This window comes from Syngnathoides biaculeatus, chromosome 2 (genome assembly GCF_019802595.1).
Source record: "Syngnathoides biaculeatus isolate LvHL_M chromosome 2, ASM1980259v1, whole genome shotgun sequence".
NCBI lineage: Eukaryota > Metazoa > Chordata > Actinopteri > Syngnathiformes > Syngnathidae > Syngnathoides > Syngnathoides biaculeatus.
In genome coordinates this window covers 20,716,194-20,738,622 of record NC_084641.1, presented here as the reverse complement: position 1 = coordinate 20,738,622, position 22,429 = coordinate 20,716,194, and the positions used below count along the sequence as shown (strand labels likewise).

General features: G+C 39.8%; 1 protein-coding gene across 1 annotated transcript in view; it reads left to right on the top strand.

The window, feature by feature from the left end:
- Window positions 1–22,429, top strand: part of cpne5a (copine Va) — a 112,522-nt gene that overhangs the window by 48,179 nt on the left and 41,914 nt on the right. The window contains exons 7-9 of the mRNA XM_061809155.1: window positions 6,226–6,289; window positions 13,917–14,020; window positions 16,112–16,216. Coding sequence (XP_061665139.1) covers window positions 6,226–6,289; window positions 13,917–14,020; window positions 16,112–16,216 — 273 coding nt within the window. The remainder of the gene's footprint in view (window positions 1–6,225; window positions 6,290–13,916; window positions 14,021–16,111; window positions 16,217–22,429) is intronic.

Sequence of the window (22,429 nt, the reverse complement as noted above, 5' to 3'; positions counted from 1 at the left end):
TGCCAAACAATGACTCGTATCCTGAAGTACTCTTAAGCCAAGTCATTTGCATCTGAATATAACATTGGTTTGATGATGAAATGCTGCCCTCACCAGTGTGAAAGTACAGTAGTTTAATCTCGTTGGGCACTCGCATTACGTGTAAAAATGTTCAATGGCTCTCTGCAGTTGAAGGCGGGGCAAGCATTTGATGCAGACGAAAAAGCTTTCATTGTCTAGAGAAGTGAATTGTTTTCCACACAGTGCGCTCTTTTTCCATGAGTAGGTTAAAAAAAAAAAAATGAGCAAGGACAACCAAACGATCTAAATATGTCAATTTGATCTACAACATGGGTTTAAGTCAGGCCAATTAAACTGTTTTGAATGTTTAATACTAATAATATGATTTTTATATGATTTAATGGTTTGTGAGTATTCTTGATTCTTCTGATCATAACACTGCAAACTTGAAGACCGCACCCTGCACCAGCTGCTGCTTGAAAAAAAAAAAAAAAAGAATCATCTTCATCTCCTTGCGCGCTCACGCTCGGACTGTTGAGCAGACAACCCTCCCCCATTTCATCTCACGTGACACATTGCAGTGTTGTTAAATATCAAGTGCATCCCTCATCTTAATGACCTCATGTGAACAGCATCAACAATTGCTTCCTTCCTTCCTTTTGGACTTTAATATCACAGCCAACAACATTTCAGATACAGAACGACGGCATTGCCAAACGTCGGGTTGTCTCCAGATGTTGACATTATCGACGCGCTGCATACAATTATAACCTGAAGATACGTCTTTGGAGGGGTGCAGCCAGCACATTATTATTTTTAAATCTGTGTATTGATTCAAAAATTGATTTTTTTTTTTTTTCCCTGCAAGAAAGAAATACAGCGGTCCCTTTAGATACCAGGTTAATTGGTTCTGTGACAAGTCATAATTATAAAACACTCATATGAAATCATCTTTCCCCATTAAAATTAATTGGAACGATATTATCCATTCCAGCCTCTCGCAAAAACAGGGATTGTGTTCTTTAATAAGGAAACTATGACTCATTATGTAAAATAATCAATTCATTAAAATTAATTAGAATTAAATTAATGGATTTTTTTTGAAGATAGCACAGTGGATGACTAATTAGAGCATTAGCTTCACAGTTTTGAGGACCTGGGTTCAAATCCCAGCCATGCTTCTGTGGAGTTTGCATGTTCTCCCCGTGTCTTCGTGGGTTTTGTCTGGGCACTCCGGTTTCCTCCGACATCTAAAAAATTCGCAGGGTATGTTATTTGAAGATTATAAATTACCATAAGTGTGAATGTGAGTATGAATGGTTGTTTGTTATATGCACCCTGTGATTGTCTACAAACCAGACCAGGGTGTACCCCACCTCCCGAGATAGACCCCTGCATTCCTGTGATCGTTGTAAGCACAAGAAGCTCAGGTAATAGATGGATGGATGTAATTTTACAGACTTTGCCACACTTTCTGCCTCAATTCAATGAACATTGCTCTGCTCATTCTCGTGTGTGCACCTGGGTTACCTGGGGGCACTGTAATACAGTCATACACAAGAAGATGGTCGCACATCAGGAAGCTGCAGTATTTGGAATCGTTTATCACAGAGGATAAAGAATATATGGCTATGAGTAATGTCATGTGCTCTGTCTGCATATATTGTTCAATTATATGTTGTTTTAGGGCTTTTAGCACCACGACATCCGAATGATTTTTATTTTACCAAGTATGTCAAACACACAAGGAATTAGTCTCTGGTAGTTGGAGCCCCTCTAGCACAGCATATACAGTATCTCGAGTACAAAAATAGACAAATGGACAGACAATTGATAGAGAATAATTTTGAGACATAGAGACATTGCAATAAGAGCCACGGAGCAATAAAGGCTTCTAGTAATCTGATGGCAGCTTTTTGAGTAATGTGTAATATCTAATAATAATTGTCCCTCCAGAATGTCTCAACAAAATCAAGACAAAATTGGCACCATTTTGCAGTTGAATTTTAAGTTGTCTGTTTAAGAAGTTAAGCGGGAATAAGATGTTGAAATGTCTGCTGGTTTTGGTTTGCATTGTTTGGTAGTGTCTACCCAAGGGAAGGAGTTGGAAGAGCTGCAGATTAGGATGTGGAGGATCCGGGATGATTTTGCCTGCTCTTGTTTGAGTCCGGGTATTGTGCAATTCCTCAAGGGTGGTTAGAAGGGTAACAATAGTTTTGATCACATTTTATTGTCCATTGCAGTCGGAGTTTCTCCTTTTTTTGTGGCAGCACCGAAGCAGAGTGTTATGGAGGTACACAGTACTGATGCGATGACCGCTGTGTGGAACCGTCTCAACACTTCTTGTGGCAGGCTGTGCTTTTTATCAAGCTTAAGGAAGAACATTCTCTGCTGGGCTTCTTTTGAGGATGGAGTTGATGTTTGTCTCCCACTTCAGGTCCATAGAGATTGTATTTCCCAGGAACTTCAAGGTCTCCACGGTTGACAAAAGACCGTTGGACAGTGTGAGGGGTAGCTCTGATGAAGGAATTCCACAATCATCAATACAGTTTTTCGTGCTAGCTCCAGGTTGTGTTGGCCACACCAAAGCTCCAGCCTCTCCACTTCCTGCCAATACACAGACTGGTCACAGCCTTTGATGAGTCCGATGACTGTGGTGTCATCTGCGAACTTCAGGAGTTTGACAGCCAGGTGCGTTGAGGTGCAGTCAATCGTGTAGGAGGCCCGTAATCATTCAGACCAACATGGCAGGTTTCTTGGGTACCCAGCTGATAGTTGAGCGTTTGAAGCAGGATGGTACTTTTCACAGTTCTGGACAGCAAGTAACACACAATGTTGTATCGTGCCACACATCTGATGTCATGCCATTGCAGGCTAGGAGGGACTGACTACTTGTCATAAAACACAATTGAGCTTGTTTGGGAGCAAACCACTGCAAATTGACAAGATGTTCACTTGTTAGCTGTACACCACCTGCAGCAGGCTGCTTCCATGTACTCAATCGGCGCAGGAAGCAGCACGTTTCACATCATTTCATCACCAAAATGATGCAGTAGCATTCCAATCAGCAGCTGACATTTCCCAGAAGGGAATAACCCCCCCCAAACAAAAAAAAGCAAGAAAAATTTAACAGTGGGGGATAAAACCACAACATCCGTATTTACTTAATCATTAAAAAAACAAACCATTTTAATCCTCAGGTAACACCTCTCTGATGAAAAGAATATCAAATGGGTGTAATGAAACCAAAGAGGGATAAGGGCCAGTAGAGGGTTGGATTGATGTAAATTTCATGCAAATGAGCACCTAGCTCCACAGGTTTCACCTAGCTTTGCAGGTTTGGTGAAAAAAAAATAACTTTAAGACATAATTTTTCAGTAAAGTAGCCTGAGGGGTTTGAAATTGAATGACTGACAGTTTTTTTTAATTGATGTAAAATTAGTGATGGCTTTGGCGTTTTCGCTAGCAGGGTGGTACACATCAATCTCTCTCTCTCTCTCTCTTCTCTCTCTCTCTCTCTCCCCCTCTCTCTCTCTCTCTCTCCCCCTCTCTCTCTTGTCTCTCTCTCTCTCTATCTATCTCTCACTCCATACAGTATTGCTGGGCCAATGGCAAGCCGACCTTTCATTAGATTGACAGCCATTGGGCTTGAAATCATTGCTGCCTTTTGGCCATGTCCTTCAGCCTCGTTTTGCGGTGGCTGAGTGTTTCCTTCTAGCAAAAGCAGAGTTCAGAATGGGAATAATAAGCTAGTACCCAAAGCAGTTTTTGTGGGGCATGGACATTTACCCCAATACTCCTGTCCTGGCAGACTCTTGGTGGCGCAAGTAGTGCATTTCAGAAGCTAATGGTGCTATCCATAGGCAATCTGTGAACCCTAGAAAATTGGCCAATCGAGTTATAGTTTTTCACCACTAATCCACCGAATTACGCTTGTCAATTTCTGTCACGTAGCAATAATTAGACAGCTGAACATTATTTTAGAATTTTATTATCAGGAGCTAATGTTGGTTACATTAATCTGTGCTAATACTGCAGCCATGCTAACTATTTGGCTTTGACATGCTAGCACTTCAGCCAAGGTGGTTCTTTTGCTCTGGAACTTCGTCAGGCAGAATTTCAATGAAGGGTTGCCCATTTTGTTAATTATCACCACTGTTTGGTAACAGTGCAACAAAAGTGCAGCAGTAGTCCTGCCGCAATCACATTTTCAGAAATAGCCAGATAACTAGTGAAAACCTGGTTGGTTCATTTCACAATTCAGTGGACTATTCCTTTATCACAAATTCAAAAGTCACTCATCATCCAATAGATGCCCTTTCAGTACTGAATAACGTGGCTGTTTGAAAAGATGCTTTTGAAGCCAATCCACCCTAACATGACCACAATGACAGCCCCGCCATTATAGGTTGGCGCGAGCAGTGAAATGTTTACTGGCTCTTTGGAAGTTTCCATCAAACGGCGACTCCTCTAGAAGCATCAATAATTCAAGGACGCTTAATTCACCTTGAAATGGGTCCCCGTGGAGCTAGAAGAAGCAACCAGAGAGTGTCTATCCTCAATGCTTCATTTGTATTCTTTTCTCATTAAAATATCAGGCATACCAGGGGCATATGCAGGATATGTAGTAGTTTTAGAGCTGCTTAGCCTCACATTACAATGTCAAACACACAAGATCTTAATCATGAATACTTGACATACTCAAATGAATACGTACACCGGACAAAGTCATTTTCAAAATGTATAGTGTTGGAGTGTCTGAAAACATGTTAAAGAAAAAGTTGACGTTCAAACTACAAATGACCTTTATTCCCCTTGCAGGCCACCGTATTTGGGCATGTCAGGGACCACACTTTTCAAAAAGGGCTCTTTTATAAGGATCCATGTATGATTTTATAGACTAATTTTATAGACTTAAGTATACTGAAAAGTATACAATAAAACTCATCTTACACTATCTTTCATGTCCACTCAGTTTCCCATCAGTCGCTGAAACTGGTGTCAGAGGATCATTTAATGCATCTTCCTACTGGGGTGTTACTGAGGAAATCATTAGAGGAGAAAGAAACCAGAAACCTCTACATTTATACTAAGATAGAGTCCACTAATTTGCAACAAAAAAAAAAATAAAAATTGCATTTTCAAGCATTGTAAAGCTCCCTAAAAGTCCATTAATTTGGCTGAAAACAATAAGGAAGTGATTCATGATCACAACATTGGGCCAGGAAACATTTTAATAAAAATCTTCATTATAAAGTTTTATAAAATATGTTCCATTTTTGAGACAGTTGCAATACATCGTCAGACATCAGAGTGGGGCAGCAAAAATGATTGACACGTGGGGCCTTCCAATGGATATCTAGATTTAAAGGTAATGAAAATTATGTGGGTTGCGGATATGTAACTGTTTTGTTACCCTAGTGTTGTCATGTCAGTTCATTGCTCATCATTGTTCTTTATCTAGCCTGCCATTAAATGGCAACCAGTCCATTGTTTGTCTATATGTGCTTGGACTTGAGATATCGACCATTCCTACGTGTATCCTGCCTCTTGGCCATTGTCAACTAATATGACCCGTGCATCTGACCCACAACTCTAATCTGAATAAGCACTATAGACCATGGATGGATGGTTGGATGGAGAGTCATTCAAGTCTACCCATACAGTAAATTGGCTTTTTGCGCCATTTTCAGTAAATACAAATGATCCTGTGGTTGAAAGAAAACCTTATCACGATACGCTCGGAAAAAGAGCCAAATATGAGTTATCTCCGTAGCGACTGATCGTTTAATGTGTTGTTCAGATAATAGGCTCGCTAAGCCACCGCATCCGCTCTGTTGTTCTTATACGGCTTCATGCTCAGAGGGGATTTTTTTTTTGCAGGCAGATAGGGATCACGTTTGCTCATGTGTTTCACCAGCTTTCCACTACATTGCGTCAAGATGAGAAAAGTAAAACATAGTTTTTTTCTTTAATTAAAAAAACAAGCTGTATGTAGACACAGCTGGAGCAGAGAAAACAAATCATGCAGTCATTAGAGACATCACGCAATTTTCCAGTGTCTTGTTGCTGCATTTTTCCACAAGAAATGTGTGGGGCAGAAGTAGTTATGCCATTATTATTATTATTATTATTTTTTTTTTTTTTTTTTATTCCACCCTATCAGTCTATTGTGACACATGCCCTGGTGATTCCAATCATTTGTGTTTTTCTTTCTGTCTGCAGTGGAATACCTGGGAAGAAATGTGGGACCATTATCTTGTCTGCTGAGGAACTGGGCAACTGCAGAGTAAGTCTTCGGCTCAGAGCATTAAAAGCATACAGTAGTATGCATCAGGCAGCATGGTGGTAAGTGTTTAGCACATCGACCTCACAGTTCAGAGGTCCAGGCTTCAAAACTTCAAGAAATGCTTAAAAGCTGTACATGTGATCATCAAAGCTTACTTGTATATATCTGTGCATAGTGATTAACTGGTGACCAATCCACGTTTTACGGCATCAGTTCTCCAAAGTAAAAAAAAAAAAAGTTTACCAATAAACGTTATTCACAAAAGATTCTCAAAGGGCTTCACAACTTTGCAGTTCACAAAAATCAACAACATCCTGTGGTCTAGATAGAATCATATTCACTGGAGGAATTATACATTTTGTATAAACTTGACAAAAAATAGCGTCAGCAGTCAAAGTCATCCTCAATGCTGGAGACTTCAGCTATGGGGGAGTTAGCACCAGGCTCACCTTATGCACGTACTTTCACCCTTGGCAAAAATCAAACACCGCATGACTATTCAAACAGCCTTTTACCAATACTAGCCGTCACAGGGAATTAATTTTTAAAAAGTATGTGCCCGAGTGTATAAATCCTAATTTGTCCTCTTTTTTTTTTTTTTCATCATGAACACCATGTGATGTGAAAAGGTCTTAATAACTTAATGTACAAAACATTTTTGTTTTTGTGTTGTTTTTAAACTACTATTATGGGTTATCTCATTTATGAGGGTTGGACCATATGGCTGTGTGTGTTCGTATGGTATAAACTGACCAGAATTGAGACACCAAAAACTTTTGCTAAATGGTTAGCATCCGTGATTGGCATTAGCACCCGAGTGATGACCATTTTAGGTTTAAAAAAAAAAAAAAAACACAAAACTCAAATTGATATTTGTCTCACTCATAAATCATGTTACATGTACTACCCCGTCTCCTGCCCGATGACAGCTGGGTTAGGCTCCAGCACTCCCCGCGACCCTCGTGAGGATCAGCGGCAAAGAAAATGGATGGATGGATGTTCATAAGGTATACATGGGCAGTGACCAAATTGTTCCGGGAAAGCATACTGATTCCAGGTAACGTAAATGTGCTTTTATTCATTCTTTTCTTTTTTTTTTTTTTTTTTTTTTTTTTTTTTGCCTCAAGGTAAAAAATTTTGTGGTCAACTGACCGAGTTAGTCAATTAGGCAATTTGCCCATTTTTTTAACAGTGCAACTAATGGTTCATAAATCGAGTCAATTAATGAGATAAAATAAACAAAAAACAAACAAATGTTGAATCTTAATTTTTGTATTTGAATGAAACAAATCAGTGTAATTTTTTAAACTTTTGACAAGCGCTGTAATGCTTTTATTTACGTCCACCACCATTTTGACTGACTGCTTCTACACATGTACCCATTGTGGCCTCAACCAGAGCAGTTTGGTCCAGTCAGTTTGCATTAATAGACCATTGACGAGCCCAAAACAGAACCGGCCATAATTCTTTCTCTTGCCAGGCTACATTGGGGGATAAAAGTTAATATATTTTTGGCTGTGGAGACCCAGCTAAAGGTGTACATCATAAATCAAAACATGGCAGCATAATCTCTTACTGGTTCAATAAATTTTTTTGAAAAATCAATTTTAACTTTTCATCTGTTGGACTATTATTTTGGAAAATTCCAACCAGTAACCATTTGAACCCGATTTACCGTATTTTCTGCACCTCAAGGCGCACCGGATTCTTAATTACAGGGTCTATTTTTGTTCTTGACCCATACATTAGACACACCATATGCATGCATGTGCGTGCTAATACATACGGTCGACAAAAAAAAAAGGTATTGGAAGCAAAACAGTGAGTTCAAATGAACTTTATTTGACTATCTGGAAACAATCTTAAACGATTTTTTTGATCAATCTCTTCTTTGTAATCTCCTGCGATAGCCTTTGGACAGATGACACCTTCACATAAAACAAACACACCAAGACGGATCTACTTCAAAGTGTTTGATCTTCAGGTCTCGTTATTGCCTTCCGTCGAACAATGACTTCCCGGCTGTTCTTTGTTCAATAATCCCTTGATCAAGTATGTCTTCTAACTGTGGCCAACTCGCTTTGTTTGTTTGTTTTTTTTAACTTGGCGCACTTCATTTTCTCGATTCTTCAAATTCCAAACGACAGATTCATTGATGTTGAATCCTTTCGTGGCTTTTTTATTATCATTTACAACTGCGTAACTGATAACTTGGGGTTTGAATTGTGCCACATATCGGTAGTTTACCTACCGGAGGCGTGGCGGAGGTAACCGTACATAGTGTACATATTACGTCCCTGTGTCAGCGGAAAATTGTCCCCAACAGTCAAGCGTGCAAAACTCTTACCAAAGTGGCACAACATTTTTTAAATTTAGAACTCATTGCACTCATAAGGTACACCGTCAATTGATGAGGAAAATGAAAGGCTTTTAAGCGCATTTTGTTGTGCAGTAAATACAGTATGTGCTAGTTTATATCCTCACGTATTATAAAGGGCGATACAGAAGCAGAATCCAACCATTCATGTATCTGTGTGTGTGTATGTATGTACATATGGATGATATTACTGGTACAGGACTAGATTTTTTTTTTTTTTTTTGTCACAAATAACTACCGGAATAAATTTTTTAAGTAACCCTACTAAATGGTACTATTACATAATCTGCTGGATTGTTTAAAAAAAATCCATTATGTGGTTCCTGGAAAAATGGGGAAAGACTTAATGTTCCCTTTCTCATTTCCCTAATTGCTATAAGCCTTTCGGTGAAGTTGCATGCATTTACTCCATAAATGTTTAATCATACAAAGGCAAGTGAGCATCAAATACAGTAACTGGATACATGCTAACTTTATGTTGGACACTAAGAGAGAGAAGCAGTTGTTGTTCAACAATCTATTCCCACTGTTTACTGGGGTTTTTTTTTTTTTTTTTTCGTTTTTTTTAATTTTGAGCTTCATTACTACCTTATGTTTAGACCTTGCACAATGGTCATAATATCGTCCTCTGTTTGGTTGATGACTATTTACTTTCCACTACAGTTCGGATGGAACCTTTTTGCAATGCACAAACTGCAACACTGGTCCTCCCTATTTGGGCTTTGCTAGTCACAAATTCACCATTTCCTGTTTTTTTTTTCCTTTTCTTATTTGTGTTTTTTGGTGCAATTCCTATAATGCTCTTCAATACCACACACATAATAATTAGTAATTGATGGCAAAGAAGTACCATATGTTGAAGTGATGCATCCAGATTGAGAGACTAACATTTTTGTATATCAGGGAAGGGCTAAATTAAAGAAGTCTTGGAGAGTCTTCAAGGTGAGTTCACGTGCATGGGATTTTCTGGTACAGTACAAAAAAAATAAAGAAGAAAAAAATCTAAAGATATTTGTCTTAAGGGTAATCTTGTAAAAGTCAATATGAAATGCGGTGTTTTGGGTTTGCAGTATGTAGTATATTTCTGGTTCAAACAATTAAGGGTGAAGAACATTTTTAGGAACGTTGTGGCTATCACCAGGTTTGTTTTGATGCGGTTTTTGGCTGTGTGCAAGGGACAGGAGGTCCACCAACTCTTTCAAATTGTTTAAGGGGAATGCACATGGCTTTCAGGGATATTTAGGAAAGGTTGTGCTGGATGATCCAAGCCTGCGCTGAAGTTGGTTAATTACTGTCAAAAATAACTGGTCTCAATCTTTTTTAACTCTCCTTGCGAGCTAATTTATCCATTAAGCCAGATTTTCCAGAGTGTCCACCTGAGGCAGCTACTGGATGGCTAATTGACTTGGCTCTGTCCTAATATTTTCTACATTAGTGCTCACTATGAGGACTTGCTGCCATTTACATCCTCACACGCATTCTAGCGTGATTTCTGCTGGATGCAAATGTGAATGACGCACAATGACACATTGGAAGAAAAGGACACAGTGATCTTTTATCGCTACTTGTTCAGAGCATTATGGATTGTAAATGGGTCATTGTACTGTATGTATTTCATTTTGAAACAATGCACTCACAACCCATGTGCTATTCTTTACATTTTTTTCATTGTTTTTAGCATAATTTCATTGAACACTGAACATTCATCCATCCATTCATTCCACAGTTTCACGTTATATTTATTCCATATAATGGTTTTCACAGAAGTGTTTCCTCTTCGAAAACCATCCCTCTTTCAGTGGATCATTCAAAATCATATTCATGTGTAGTTTGCCACATTTACTTTTGAAGGTCAAAAAGGTGTGAGTAGTTTTTACTTTATTAAGATGACAAGCTACTTGTGAAAGCAATACAGTCCAGCAATTAGACTCCACTTTGTGTTTTAACATTTTGTTGTGTCTCAATTTGTCATCTATTGATCGCAGTCTGGACCTCGGTCTGTGCTCCTCCCGCAACTTCGGACACTCCCCTCAAAAGATGGTGGCCAGCTGATTTTCTATTTAACAGTCAAAGTTTTAAGAAGTAAACTTGGAATAACGCCAAAAGACAGAAAGTTGAAGTTCATCACTGAATGTTATTTTCGAGGGCCCCAAACTGCTTGAACATTTCTTTACACAATATACTTTTCCCTAGGAGCTGCCCGCCTCTTCGTACTGATTGGCCAGAGCAAAGATTCCTAAAATGGTGCAGTGTGTAACTGTCTCACAGCAGGCTCAATATCAGATGTTACCCAAATTCTTGGTTTATAATTGTCTGTTCTGCGTGTACAATAGGTGTGTGTTTTGCTACCAAAAAAAGATGCATATTCTTAGACTGTATTGGACTATTAGAGGAGACTGCTGAGAAGCTTTTAGAGTGTTCCGAACGAAGCTTGAAAGCGTCTAAAACTAATTGCAGATGCACAGAGCATGACCACAACCACAAAGTTGCTTAGTAGTGAGGTTTATGATAGAGTACTTTTGTGCTTATAAAAGTTATGGCTACCTAATTGTAACAAATATTAAAAAGTCACTTTACCATTATCGCTCTCCTTTAAATGGCTCCTTCAAATTTGCCGACTTAATGTGGACGTGCGGAGGAATCAAATGTGAGTTTTTTGTAAAAAAAAAAAAAAAGAAAAAAAAAGTCCTAAAAATCTACAGGAGGAGGATATGAATTTGTGACAATGACTCTATAAGAACAGCTGGAAGGGTGGAGGGGGGAGACCACTGTGGACTTGCTGGGCTATGTAAAACCTCATAATAATAGTCTAAGAATGGGGAAAAAAAAAAAGTCTGATTCATTTTACCATCAACAAGTATTTTAATCAGCTCTTCACTATTTTCAATATCCCCACTGTGAAGATTGAAAACATAAACTCTATGATTGGAAACATCGAGAATGCGGAGGAGCTTTAATAGGTGTCATGAAATTATCACTCTCCTTTTTTTCTGAGACGGAGGATGATATGCTGAAAAAAAATCGCTATTTTATTATGCTGCCATTGATTATAATTGGGCGGCACGGTGGCTCAGCTGGGAAGCTTTGGCCTCACAATTCTGAGGTCCGGCCTTCGGTCCCAGCCCCGCCTGTGTGGAGTTTCCATGTTCTCCCCCGTGCGTCTGTGGGTTTTCTCTGGGCACTCTGGTTTCCTCCCACATCCCAAAAACATGCAACATTATTTGGACACTCTAAATTGCCCATAGGTGTGATTGTGAGTGCGGCTGTTTGTCTCTACGTGCCCTGCGATTGGCTGGCAACCAGTTCGGGGTGTACTCTGCCTCCTGCTAATTGATAGCTGGGATAGGCTCCAGCACTCCTGCGATCATCGTGAGGATAAGTGGTTAAGAAAATGGATGGATGGATGATTCTAATTTGTATGAACTCACCTACACAATTTCTTCCTATGCACTGTTAGTAAATGATGCCTGATGTCATAACAAAACATTCAGGCCTCTAATCGAAAACACCACCAACAACAACAAAAACGGTCAGGAAAAGCCTACTAGAACAGCTAAACTTTATTTTGGGTTAATAAGAGATACTAAAAACAGTGGCATGTATATAATGACTCCCATTTTGCCATGAGTTTGAATGTGATTCTGAATGAGAGAGTCACATTTTTAGTTATAATAGTCTGTGAGGCTTTTTTACTTTCCCTCTCCAAACGATTTGATTTTCACTTGTGTTGTACAATGTGGAGGTCACATCAAGGGTCAGAAAACTATCATTTGGACTTGCCTGTACACTGTAATAACTCCTAAACGCTCACTTGAAAATCTGCGCTCCAGCCGTGGTCCACTCTCTATGTGAACATCAGGCTTCCTCATGCTGTATGATGTCGCTGGCCTGATATTGTGACCACCATCTGATAGCAAGAACGTTTTTAGGCCATGTTCATTGTCTTTATAAAGGTGGTCTACATGCAAATGGTGCCTAAATGAGTGTAATTATGATAATGGGAGCCTTTCCAACTTATTATTAGCTGCGCTCACGTGTACCCTGGGCCCGCGTTGTGTACCAAAACCTCTCCTCCACGCACAACCGTTGCGATCTAATCTCCTGCTATTATGATCAAGATAATTTCCATATGATAGCCCTCACCCTGCCCAGGGTTATAATGCAGAAATTGTATGGCATACTCTTATAATCATCATCATCATCATCATCATCATCATTACAGTCATTATAAGTGATCAGTGACCATGCTCATAACTCAAAGCACTCGGTAAACTGGCTTTATTTTTTTTTTTTTTAAATAGCTCTCGACAGTCTTGCACATCCATCCATTTTCTTACCATTAATCCTCACGAGGGTCGCAGGAGGGCTGGAGCCTATGCCAACTGTCATCAGTAAGGAGGCGGGTAGACCCTGAACTGGTTGTCAGCCAATCACAGAGCACATAGACACAGGCAACAGTCGCAATCACAATCACACCGAGGGGCAACTTAGAGTCTCCAATCAATGCATGTTTGAAAGATGGGACGCTGATGTACCACAAGTGTTTGCTTTTGTGATGATGTTTCGGGTTTTGTGCACGATAGCTGCATCATGTGACAGTGGCGGATTTCAGTGGCCTCTGTATGTTGGTGCTGAGTTCATACAATTGGAATCAATGGCAGCATAAGAAATTAGCGATTTTTCAGGGTATTAAATTCCCTGTTTGACATTATTTTGTGTTGGCCTTTTGTTGATGTGCTGCATCTCTATCTGGCAGCGGCAATAAACATCTTGTAGACTCTTTTTTAAAAATTGTTCACTTTATCCCAAACTGCTCCTTGTTGTTAAGTCAGTCAAGCCGATTTCACTGGCACCGTAACTCACAAGTCAAAGCAAAAAGCAGGCCAAATGACAGTTTGTATCTCAAAGATCACGTATCTCTAGACACAATAGTGTTGTACAACATGAACACTAAACGGGACACAAATTTGAATTTTGTGGTCACGTATTTTGTTTGCACATTATATCTATTGTATTTTGTGGACATAATATAAAGAACCCCTCCAAAAAAAAAAACCTCAAGTGCAGAGGAACATGCAGACTACGCAACCTCAAACCTAAAAGCTCTCGACTGTGAGGCAGATGTGCTAACCACTAGATCGCCATGCTGACTTATTCTGGTCATCACGATATGCAAATGTGTTTTAACCAAAATGCATTGGAACTTTCCTGAAATGCTCTGAGGTTTTTTTTTTTTTTTGTCCTTTCAAGGATTATACCACCATGCAGTTTTGTGCCACCAAGCTGGACAAGAAAGATTTCTTTGGGAAGTCGGACCCCTTCATGGTTTTCTACAGGAGCAATGAGGATGGCACGTAAGTTCGACAAGACAATCGTGCTGTTTTTGTCCCGATTTTGTCCATTTACAGCCAAGGATAAATAATGTCAAACTAATGTGTTATAAGATTATGCTGTAACGTTATCATGTGGTCTGAGGTGTGTTAAGAGTACATTTGTCCGATAATAGGGTGGGGAACACGTCTTAGCCCACAAGCTCAAATACTGTATGAAATCTGTTCAATGTGTACGACCAAAAGTCTTCGCATCTGTGGAAAGCCAATGACTCTAAAGTCATAACTCTGAATTTTCCCCTGGAACGAAATGTTGCTAATCAATCAGCGACCTGACTGACAAAGAAGCAACTGCCCGTAAATAAAACGAAACACGTCCTACCAGATGTCGCATTTCATATAAGCGGGTTCACCAGACAGCAAGAAATGTTTCTTTTTATTGACAATGTCGGCATTCAACAACACCTCCGCCCTTCTTCGATTTTATGAGATAACGTGCTCATGCGAGATTGCTGCCTCGGAGGGTTTTTTTTCCCATGTTTGGTGATGAAACGGAATCTTTGTGTGTGGTGTTCTGTAGTACTACGCGAGATGACATTTTCAAGGTTAGGTTTGAAAGTCTTGTTTGGCAGACTACCAAAAGTCTTTGTCTTGTCTCAATGTCAGACCAGCTGGACTTTCCAGTCGAGACCAGGACTGATCATTATTCTTCAACCTCATGAATAAAATAATGAGAAGGACTGGGTTAAAACATCATATACTCGTACCTTCAATTCATGGTATTACCTGAGGTGTTAAACACAGGGAAGCTCATGTTCACTGTAAGTAGTACACAGAATTTCTTTTTTTTTTTCTGAGATTAATTTTTCCTGAAAGAGGTTTTAATTCCACCTTAAATTGGCTTCATTTAAGTCTCAGACATTGGCTCCAGGTTGTGTCAAATCCATTAAATTGGCTATTTTCTACTCTTTAAACCGTTAGCAGCATGCATAAACTATCTTTCCACTTGCATTAAATTTTTAAATACATAAAAAGATATCTATTTTTGCAAGAATATAGTTCAAAGAAATTCTTCAGCTTCATAATGTTTCTGTGGTGCACTTCAAAAGCATTGCAGACAGTATTTAGTCTTTCATATGTGTTGAAAAATATCAAAATTAAAGAGTGAATGCTTTTCAACTGTGACCGGGGTTCAAACCCCAGCCTCTCCTGTGTGGAGTTTGAATATTCTCCCCATGCCAGTATGGGTTTTCTCTGGGTGTTTTGATTTCTTCCCACATCCCAAAAACATTCGGGGTGGATAAATTGAAGACGTTAAATTGCCCGGAAGTCTGAATGTGTGTGATTGTTTGTTTGTTTATATGTGCCCTGTGATTGGCTGCCGACCAGTTCAGGGTGTATCCTGCCTCTAGCTGGGATGGGTTCCAGGACACCCGCGGCCTCTGTGAGGATAAGTGCGACAGAAAATCTTCAACTGTTCAATATTGTTGTGGTTTTCATATTGTTCTTATCACATCCTCGGCTTGTCTTGGTCTTGGTGTTGACTCAGTGTCTACTCCAAAAGTTCTTGGTCTTGTCTTGGTCTCGGACACGTCATGGTCTGGAATTGGTCTTGAGCACAACACTAGTGTGTTATGTATAGTGATTATTACTACACACTACACACAGTATGACCAAAATTGTTCATTCCCATATTTCTTATCTGCCTCAGAGTTCTGAGAACCCGGGTTCAAATCCCAGTCCCCGCCTGTGTGGAATTTGCATATTCTCCCCATGCCTACGTGAGTTTTCTCTGGGTATTCTGGTTTCCTCTCACATCCCAAAAACATGCTTGGTAGGTTGATTGGGGAAAATTGTCCGTAGGTGTAAATGTGAGTGTGAATGGTTGTTTTTTTTCTATGCGCACTGCAATTGGGTGGCAACCAGTTCAGGGTGAGCCACGCCTATTGCCCGAAGGTAGCTGAGATGGGCTGCAGCATGCCTGCGACCCTAGTGAGGATAAGATGTATAGAAAATAGAATGATGCATGTGTGTGGTCTTGCAGGCAGGCAGACTCGGGAAATGTCTCGTATTGCTACTGTACACTTGAAATTCCCATTGATCTTTCATGTTCAGGTTCACTATCTGCCACAAGACGGAAGTGGTGAAGAACACACTGAACCCCGTATGGCAGCCCTTCTCCATTCCCGTCCGGGCACTTTGCAACGGAGACTATGACAGGTAAGCCCCATGGTGCGATATCACCATTTATTGAAGATTATTTTATGAACCCCAAAAGAACGGCTCATGAAGTTTGAGGAGCCCCGTTTTTCAGCTTCACAGTGCACTTGTCACAGTGGCATATGCAAGATTTTTAGCAACCCTTGGGAGAGGCCTGCTTCTGATCTTGAGAAATCTGATTCCATGTGTTTTTTTAAATTATTGTTATTATCATTGATCTTTTTTCTTTTCGTGCTAAAATGACTCATAGTGCAGTCGAGCCACATGGGAGCAGAAACATTTAAATTGCAACTCAAAGTATACACCGGAAAAGCAGCCAAACTGAATAACCGACAAGAAACAACACATGTGGTGAAAAAAATTGTTACTGCTCCATCTTTGAGTCTCACTTTGTTCGCTTTGAGGCCGACACAGCACGACTGCAAAATAAGAGTCTCTCCGTGTGTGTGTGTGTGTGTGTGTGTGTGTGTGTGTGTGTGTGTGTGTGTGAGCATGAGCGAGTGTGTGAATATGTGTGTGTTAGTGAGAAAGTGAATGCGTGGGTTTGTGCATGCATTTGTTCGTATGCATGAGAGTATTTGTGCTCATGTCGCCACCTGTTAGGTAGATTAGTTTGAGATAAAAGTGTATTTCATTTGAAAAAGGGGAAATGGGAATGTAAATGGCAGCATTTACCTCCGCTGTGAATTGACGTTTGTAAAGGGTTACAATCAAGCTATCTTTGCCTCATATAGGGAACCACGTCGCTTTTTATATACGTTAATTACCGGAAAAGTAAAGTGAAAGTCATCTATAATACTCACTACATTGATGGGAAAAATAGTTCTCGATTTGACCGGTCAACTGTTTCGGACTCAAACCTACATAGTACACATGAAGGAAGTGGAATTTTTGAGAACATTTAAGCGTTGGGCTCACAATTCTGAGGACCCTGCCTGTGTGGCGTTTGCATGTTCTCCCTATGCCAGGGTGGGTTTCCTCCCACATCCCAAAAACATGCAACATTAATTGGAAACTCTAAATTGCCCTTAGGTATAATTGTGAGTGTGACTGTTGTCTGTCTCCATGTGCCCTGCGATTGGTTGGCAGCCAGTTCAGTGTGCACCCCACCTCCTGTCCAAAGAGATCCGGGAGAGGTTCCAGCACTCCTGCGACATTTGTGAGGATAAGCAGCTGAGAAAATGGATGGATGGATGGATGGATGGAACCTACAAGGGTTTTCTGAGACAAATGTAGAGGTACTTTACAACAAAAACTCCAGGCAGGTGTACATAACGGATAAACTATAGGGTGAATGATCAAACTTGTAATGTGAGTGTGAAATGAGTTGAATCATAGTAAGTGAGGATAAAGTTGAGACTCATGTGAACTCGCTGACTTAACCCAGAGTTACTATGCACCAATTTGTACTTTCAAGTAATCACTGCAATGTTTTACTTGTAGATCTCCAGGTCTGGTCTTTCGCAGTTGTTACAGGAGAAACGGAGGGAGGTTTAGTTGAAGAAGAAGATGCACAAAAAGTGAAAACAAAATATATTCAAAAAGAAGGAGACGGTGACACGGAAGAAACAACAGGAAGCAGAACTGGAGTTAGCAGAAATGGTGATGCTGAGGTTCTCGCTCAAAGTGACCAGGTTGGATAGGATTAGAAATGAGCTCATTAGAGGGAAAGCCAAAGTTGGATATTTTGGAGACAAGGTTCGAGAGAGCAGACTTCGATGGTTTGGACATGTTCAGAGGCAAGAGAGTGAGTATATTGGTAGAAGGATGCTGAGGATGGAGCTGCCAGGCAAAAGAGCGAGAGAAAGACCAAAGAAAAGGTTGATGGATGTTGAGAGGACAGTGGGTGTTACAGAGGAAGATGCACGAGATAGGCTTACATGGAAAAAGATGACACACTGTGGCGACTCCTAACGGGACAAGCTGAAAGGAAAACAACAAGAAGATTCAAAAAGAAAGTTGTTGTCCTGTTGGGGTGCACTATTTACTTTTCCTGCTGTTTAGAACTGTTGTGGTGCACGCTCTTGTGCTGGGCTGCAGCCGTAACTTGTAGTAATGCCAGGAGTGTTTCTCCTGAACCCAGAGAACCAGTCAAGGCTGGGAAAACAGAGAGAAGTCGCATGGCTTCTTCAGCCAGACAGTACTGCCATTGTTTTCAGAGTTCGTTCGCTCCACGTGGTGACACAACAAAGGAAAAATGGGAAAGGATGAAATGGTTGGCCGAAGCCAAGCTTCGTAACTGAAGAGATGCTAGCCAAAGAAGAGATAGAAAGAAAGAGAGACAGAGAAAGAGAGACCCAGAAGACAGGCAATCATGTCACTTTTTTGTGCCTCTGAAGGAGAGGGGGAAAAAAATCACATCCATCACTTCGGGTTACCATGTTACATTTTATCTGCATGAGCCACGTCCTTGCTAAGGGTTGACACTCAGTGTATTCTCAAAAAAAAAAAAAAAGGAAATTTGAAACTGTCTTTTTAAACTTCAACCTTGGCAAATCAACTACTTACTGTTCAAGACAACATCATTTCGTACTCTTGGGCTTCAAATCAAGGGGAGCAGTTATCAAATTTTTGTTTGCATTTAGAATATTCAGGAATATTGTCTTGCTTATTAGAAATGTAGGATTTTTTTCCCCCCAATGTCATTTCATTGTCCACAGTTAGTGTCTCTAATCACTCTTGATTTGTTTATAACTCGGGTGATATAAAGCGGGTTTCCTGTGTCTTGTAAAAACAGAGCTTTACTGAGTGAAGGCCAGGAGGCAAGAATGCAAAGGTTATGAGCTGTTTGGGGTTGCCGTTGACAACTGTACCTCATCCGTGTGTTCATTACAGTGCGTGTGTGTGTAAATGGATTTCCACTTGTGTGGCACTTTTCTGCCTTCAAGGTACTCAAAGCGCGTTCAGAGTGAAGACTCAGCGTCAGGAGCAACTGGGGGTTCAGTATCCTGCTCAAGGACACTTCGAAATGGTCACAAGGGCAGAGGGGTTGAACTCACAACCTTTAATTTGGGAGACACCCACAATCACGAGCAGATCCACACTGCCCCTGTGTGTGTGTGATTAAGCCTGATTGTGTGTAGAAGAGGTAGAACTTTGGCACCGTAAACGTTTTTTGTTTGGTGGCCCCCAACGCTCACCTGCAATTTAATTGGGTCAGACAGATGCAGGCGAGTGGCAGACAATACCTTGGAGGATTTGGGTGAGCCAAAAGGAACCACTGCCATTTTCACCGAGATTTCAACCACAGTCCTCAGAACTGTGAGACCAACACTCTAACCAGTTGCTTCATTGTGCCGCTGAAGAAAGCCATAAATATAAAGATATTTGTTTTTAATAAAGTGATAAAACTTCTTCAAGATGAAGGCATAGTTTTTATGTGCGCTAGTTATGGAGAAAACGCATCCAAGGAAGAGTCAAATGTGGAAAAGCTGTTGTAGTTTTTCAAGAAAATTACTAATGTCTTAGATTGTTTGTCAATAGAGAATCCTGTTTACATGAAACATCTTTTTTGTTGTTGTTGTTCTTCTTTTTTAGTCCAGTATAAAGTACTTTTTCTTTTAGACAAACTCACTTAAATTGTTCTTTTTTTCTAAAGTCAAAGTTTTGCAGAACAACATCACATACTTAATCATGAGTGAAATAAAAAGTTTTAGTTTTTAAGAAAAAAAAAGCCATCATAATTAATTCTTTTACAAGATAACAAGGAAGTTTTTTTAATAAAATATTGAATTAAATTAAAAGCTACTACAGATTTCTTTTTGTCGCTAAAAGTTGGGGTGGTTAGACAAAGTTTTTTACAAAAAAAAAAAGTTTTAAAAATCGGAGTAAAGTCACATTTTCCAATTTAGTGGCTTGGATTTTTGTCAATAGAGAATATTTTTTTTTTATGAAACAGTTTTGTTGTTATTGTTTTAGTCCAATAAAAGGTACTATGTTTTCTTTTTTAGAAAAAAGTCACATATATAACATGTTTTTTATAAAGTCATAATTTCAGTTAACAACATCATGTTTTGTAGTTTTGAATAGTTGTATTAGTTGTATTTTAATTATAGTGTATTTACTATCAATTACAAAAATACTGTATGAGAATTCAATTTTTTTTATATGTGAATAAATACACTTAAAAGGGATTAGGGGGAGAGAGGTAACTTCTGCTCGTGTAAACTACAAAGCGTGTTACATGCAGGTGGAGTGAGTTGATGACAGGCAAAGATGGCAGCCAGCACGACGTTGCCTGAGACATGACTGACAGCAGCAACAGCAGCAGCAAGTCAATCAACTTTTGATGAAAGCGACTCAAATGGAGCTGAAGTCTTTGTACATTTCTAATGAATCCTCCCTGCCTCGTTCAGTGGGTTTCTTGCCCCCCTCGGCCCAATTCATCATGAAACTTGCAAAATATGCTTCCTCCCATGAGCTGGATTTCTATATTTGGTTTTCCCCCAAACTTAGAGTTTAGAGAACAGCTTTTAGAGTGTGTCGGGTTGCAAAGGGATGGAACATTTCCGAATGTCTCAATCAGGAATAAATCCCACATAGTGATGGACCCACTCAGTTTTTTTCAATACAAATACCAATATTTAAATAAATGACCCCTGGTTTTACACAAACTGGCATTCATTAACTATGATTGGGGAAAAAAAGACAGGGAGATGGCTCCTCCGTACACGAAAGCTGCCACACGTAAACCTCTCTCCAACAGATGGTTTATTTTCATTTTTTAAATACGCATTGTACTCAGATGAGTCAATTTGTCATAAAAATACTTCGTAATTTGAGATTAAGAATAATTCCTACCTGAAATGAAGTGATCGCTACAGGCGTGTGTATTTGGTTGGGCACCATCCATCACATTTAATTGCTGAAATCCATTGATCTTTTTTGGTCTTTTCAGATGGTATTCCATACAAATACCAATATTTAAAGAAATAACCCATGGGTTTACACAAATCTGCATTCATTAACTATGATTGGGGGGCTGGTCTCCTCCGTACACGGAATCGTATTGCTGCCACACGTAAACCTCTCTGTGACAGACTCTTTATTTTATTTTTTTAAATATGCATTGTCCTCAAATAAATCTATGCCATTAAAGATACTAATTGGCAATTTGAGATTAAGAATAATTCGTACCTGAAATGAAGTGATCGCTACACAGGCGTGTATATTTGGTTGGGTACCAACCATCACGTTTAATTGCCGAAATCAATCGATCTTTTCTGGTCTTTTCAGCTGGTATTCCATAGAATATCTGTCTCGTCTGTTGTGACAACCAGCAGCACAACAAGTCCCGGGTACTTTAACTATTCTCTCCTGGTTCAATGTCTCCCACAATGCTGAGCAGGTCTGTTTGATTGGCAATATGGCGCCATGACAATGGTGACGTCACGTGCACGAGCTCTCTATATAGTATATTCATTGTTTTGTCATAAGCAGACATCCATGCACAATACATACTATCTGATCTTGCCCACGAGAGGATATTACAGCCCCTTAATTGCTTCATTTGTTTTTCTGCGTCACTATTACAACGTGATCTCAGCAGGCATGAGGTCACATCACTCCGTTGGGCGCATCGCCAACGACGCACACTCACTGCAGCGGAACGCCCAGCTTCTTACAGGCTGCTCTGCCAAATTAGCAAACAAACGCAGTGAGCCTTTCGCTTCCTTGCACAAAAGTAAGGACACGTTGGCATTTTCAACCCACCCCAGATGGACTGTTAACAAAACCAGAGCCCGGTGGAGCCTGATGCACGCACTCGAAAAAAAAGTTCCCAAGTCCCCTGTCAGTAGCGTGGGCGGTTCAGCATTTAAGTTGTCAACGTGGAGGTTATTTTTGCTTGGCCAAGTCACATGACACAAGACTAGTTCTAGTGCTTAGCTCGTATACATTTTTATTTTCAAGTCATAATATGTACCAATAATTTCATAATGGTGTAAATTTAGGACAGGTTTTTTTTTTCAAGTAAATGGCTTTCTTGGAATTGTCTGGTTTTGAAACACATTTTTGTTGCCATCCACATCATACTTAAGATTTCACTATAAATGACTTACTGTATTACTTTTTACTATTCCTTGCATTATAAACTATAAAAAATAAATTGACAGATAACTACATTTTTAAATCAGAAGCCTGTCAAAAAAAATTGGTCAGTTATTATTCCATTTATTCAAAAAGGGGATTGGTTAGAATAGATCCTTGTGACAG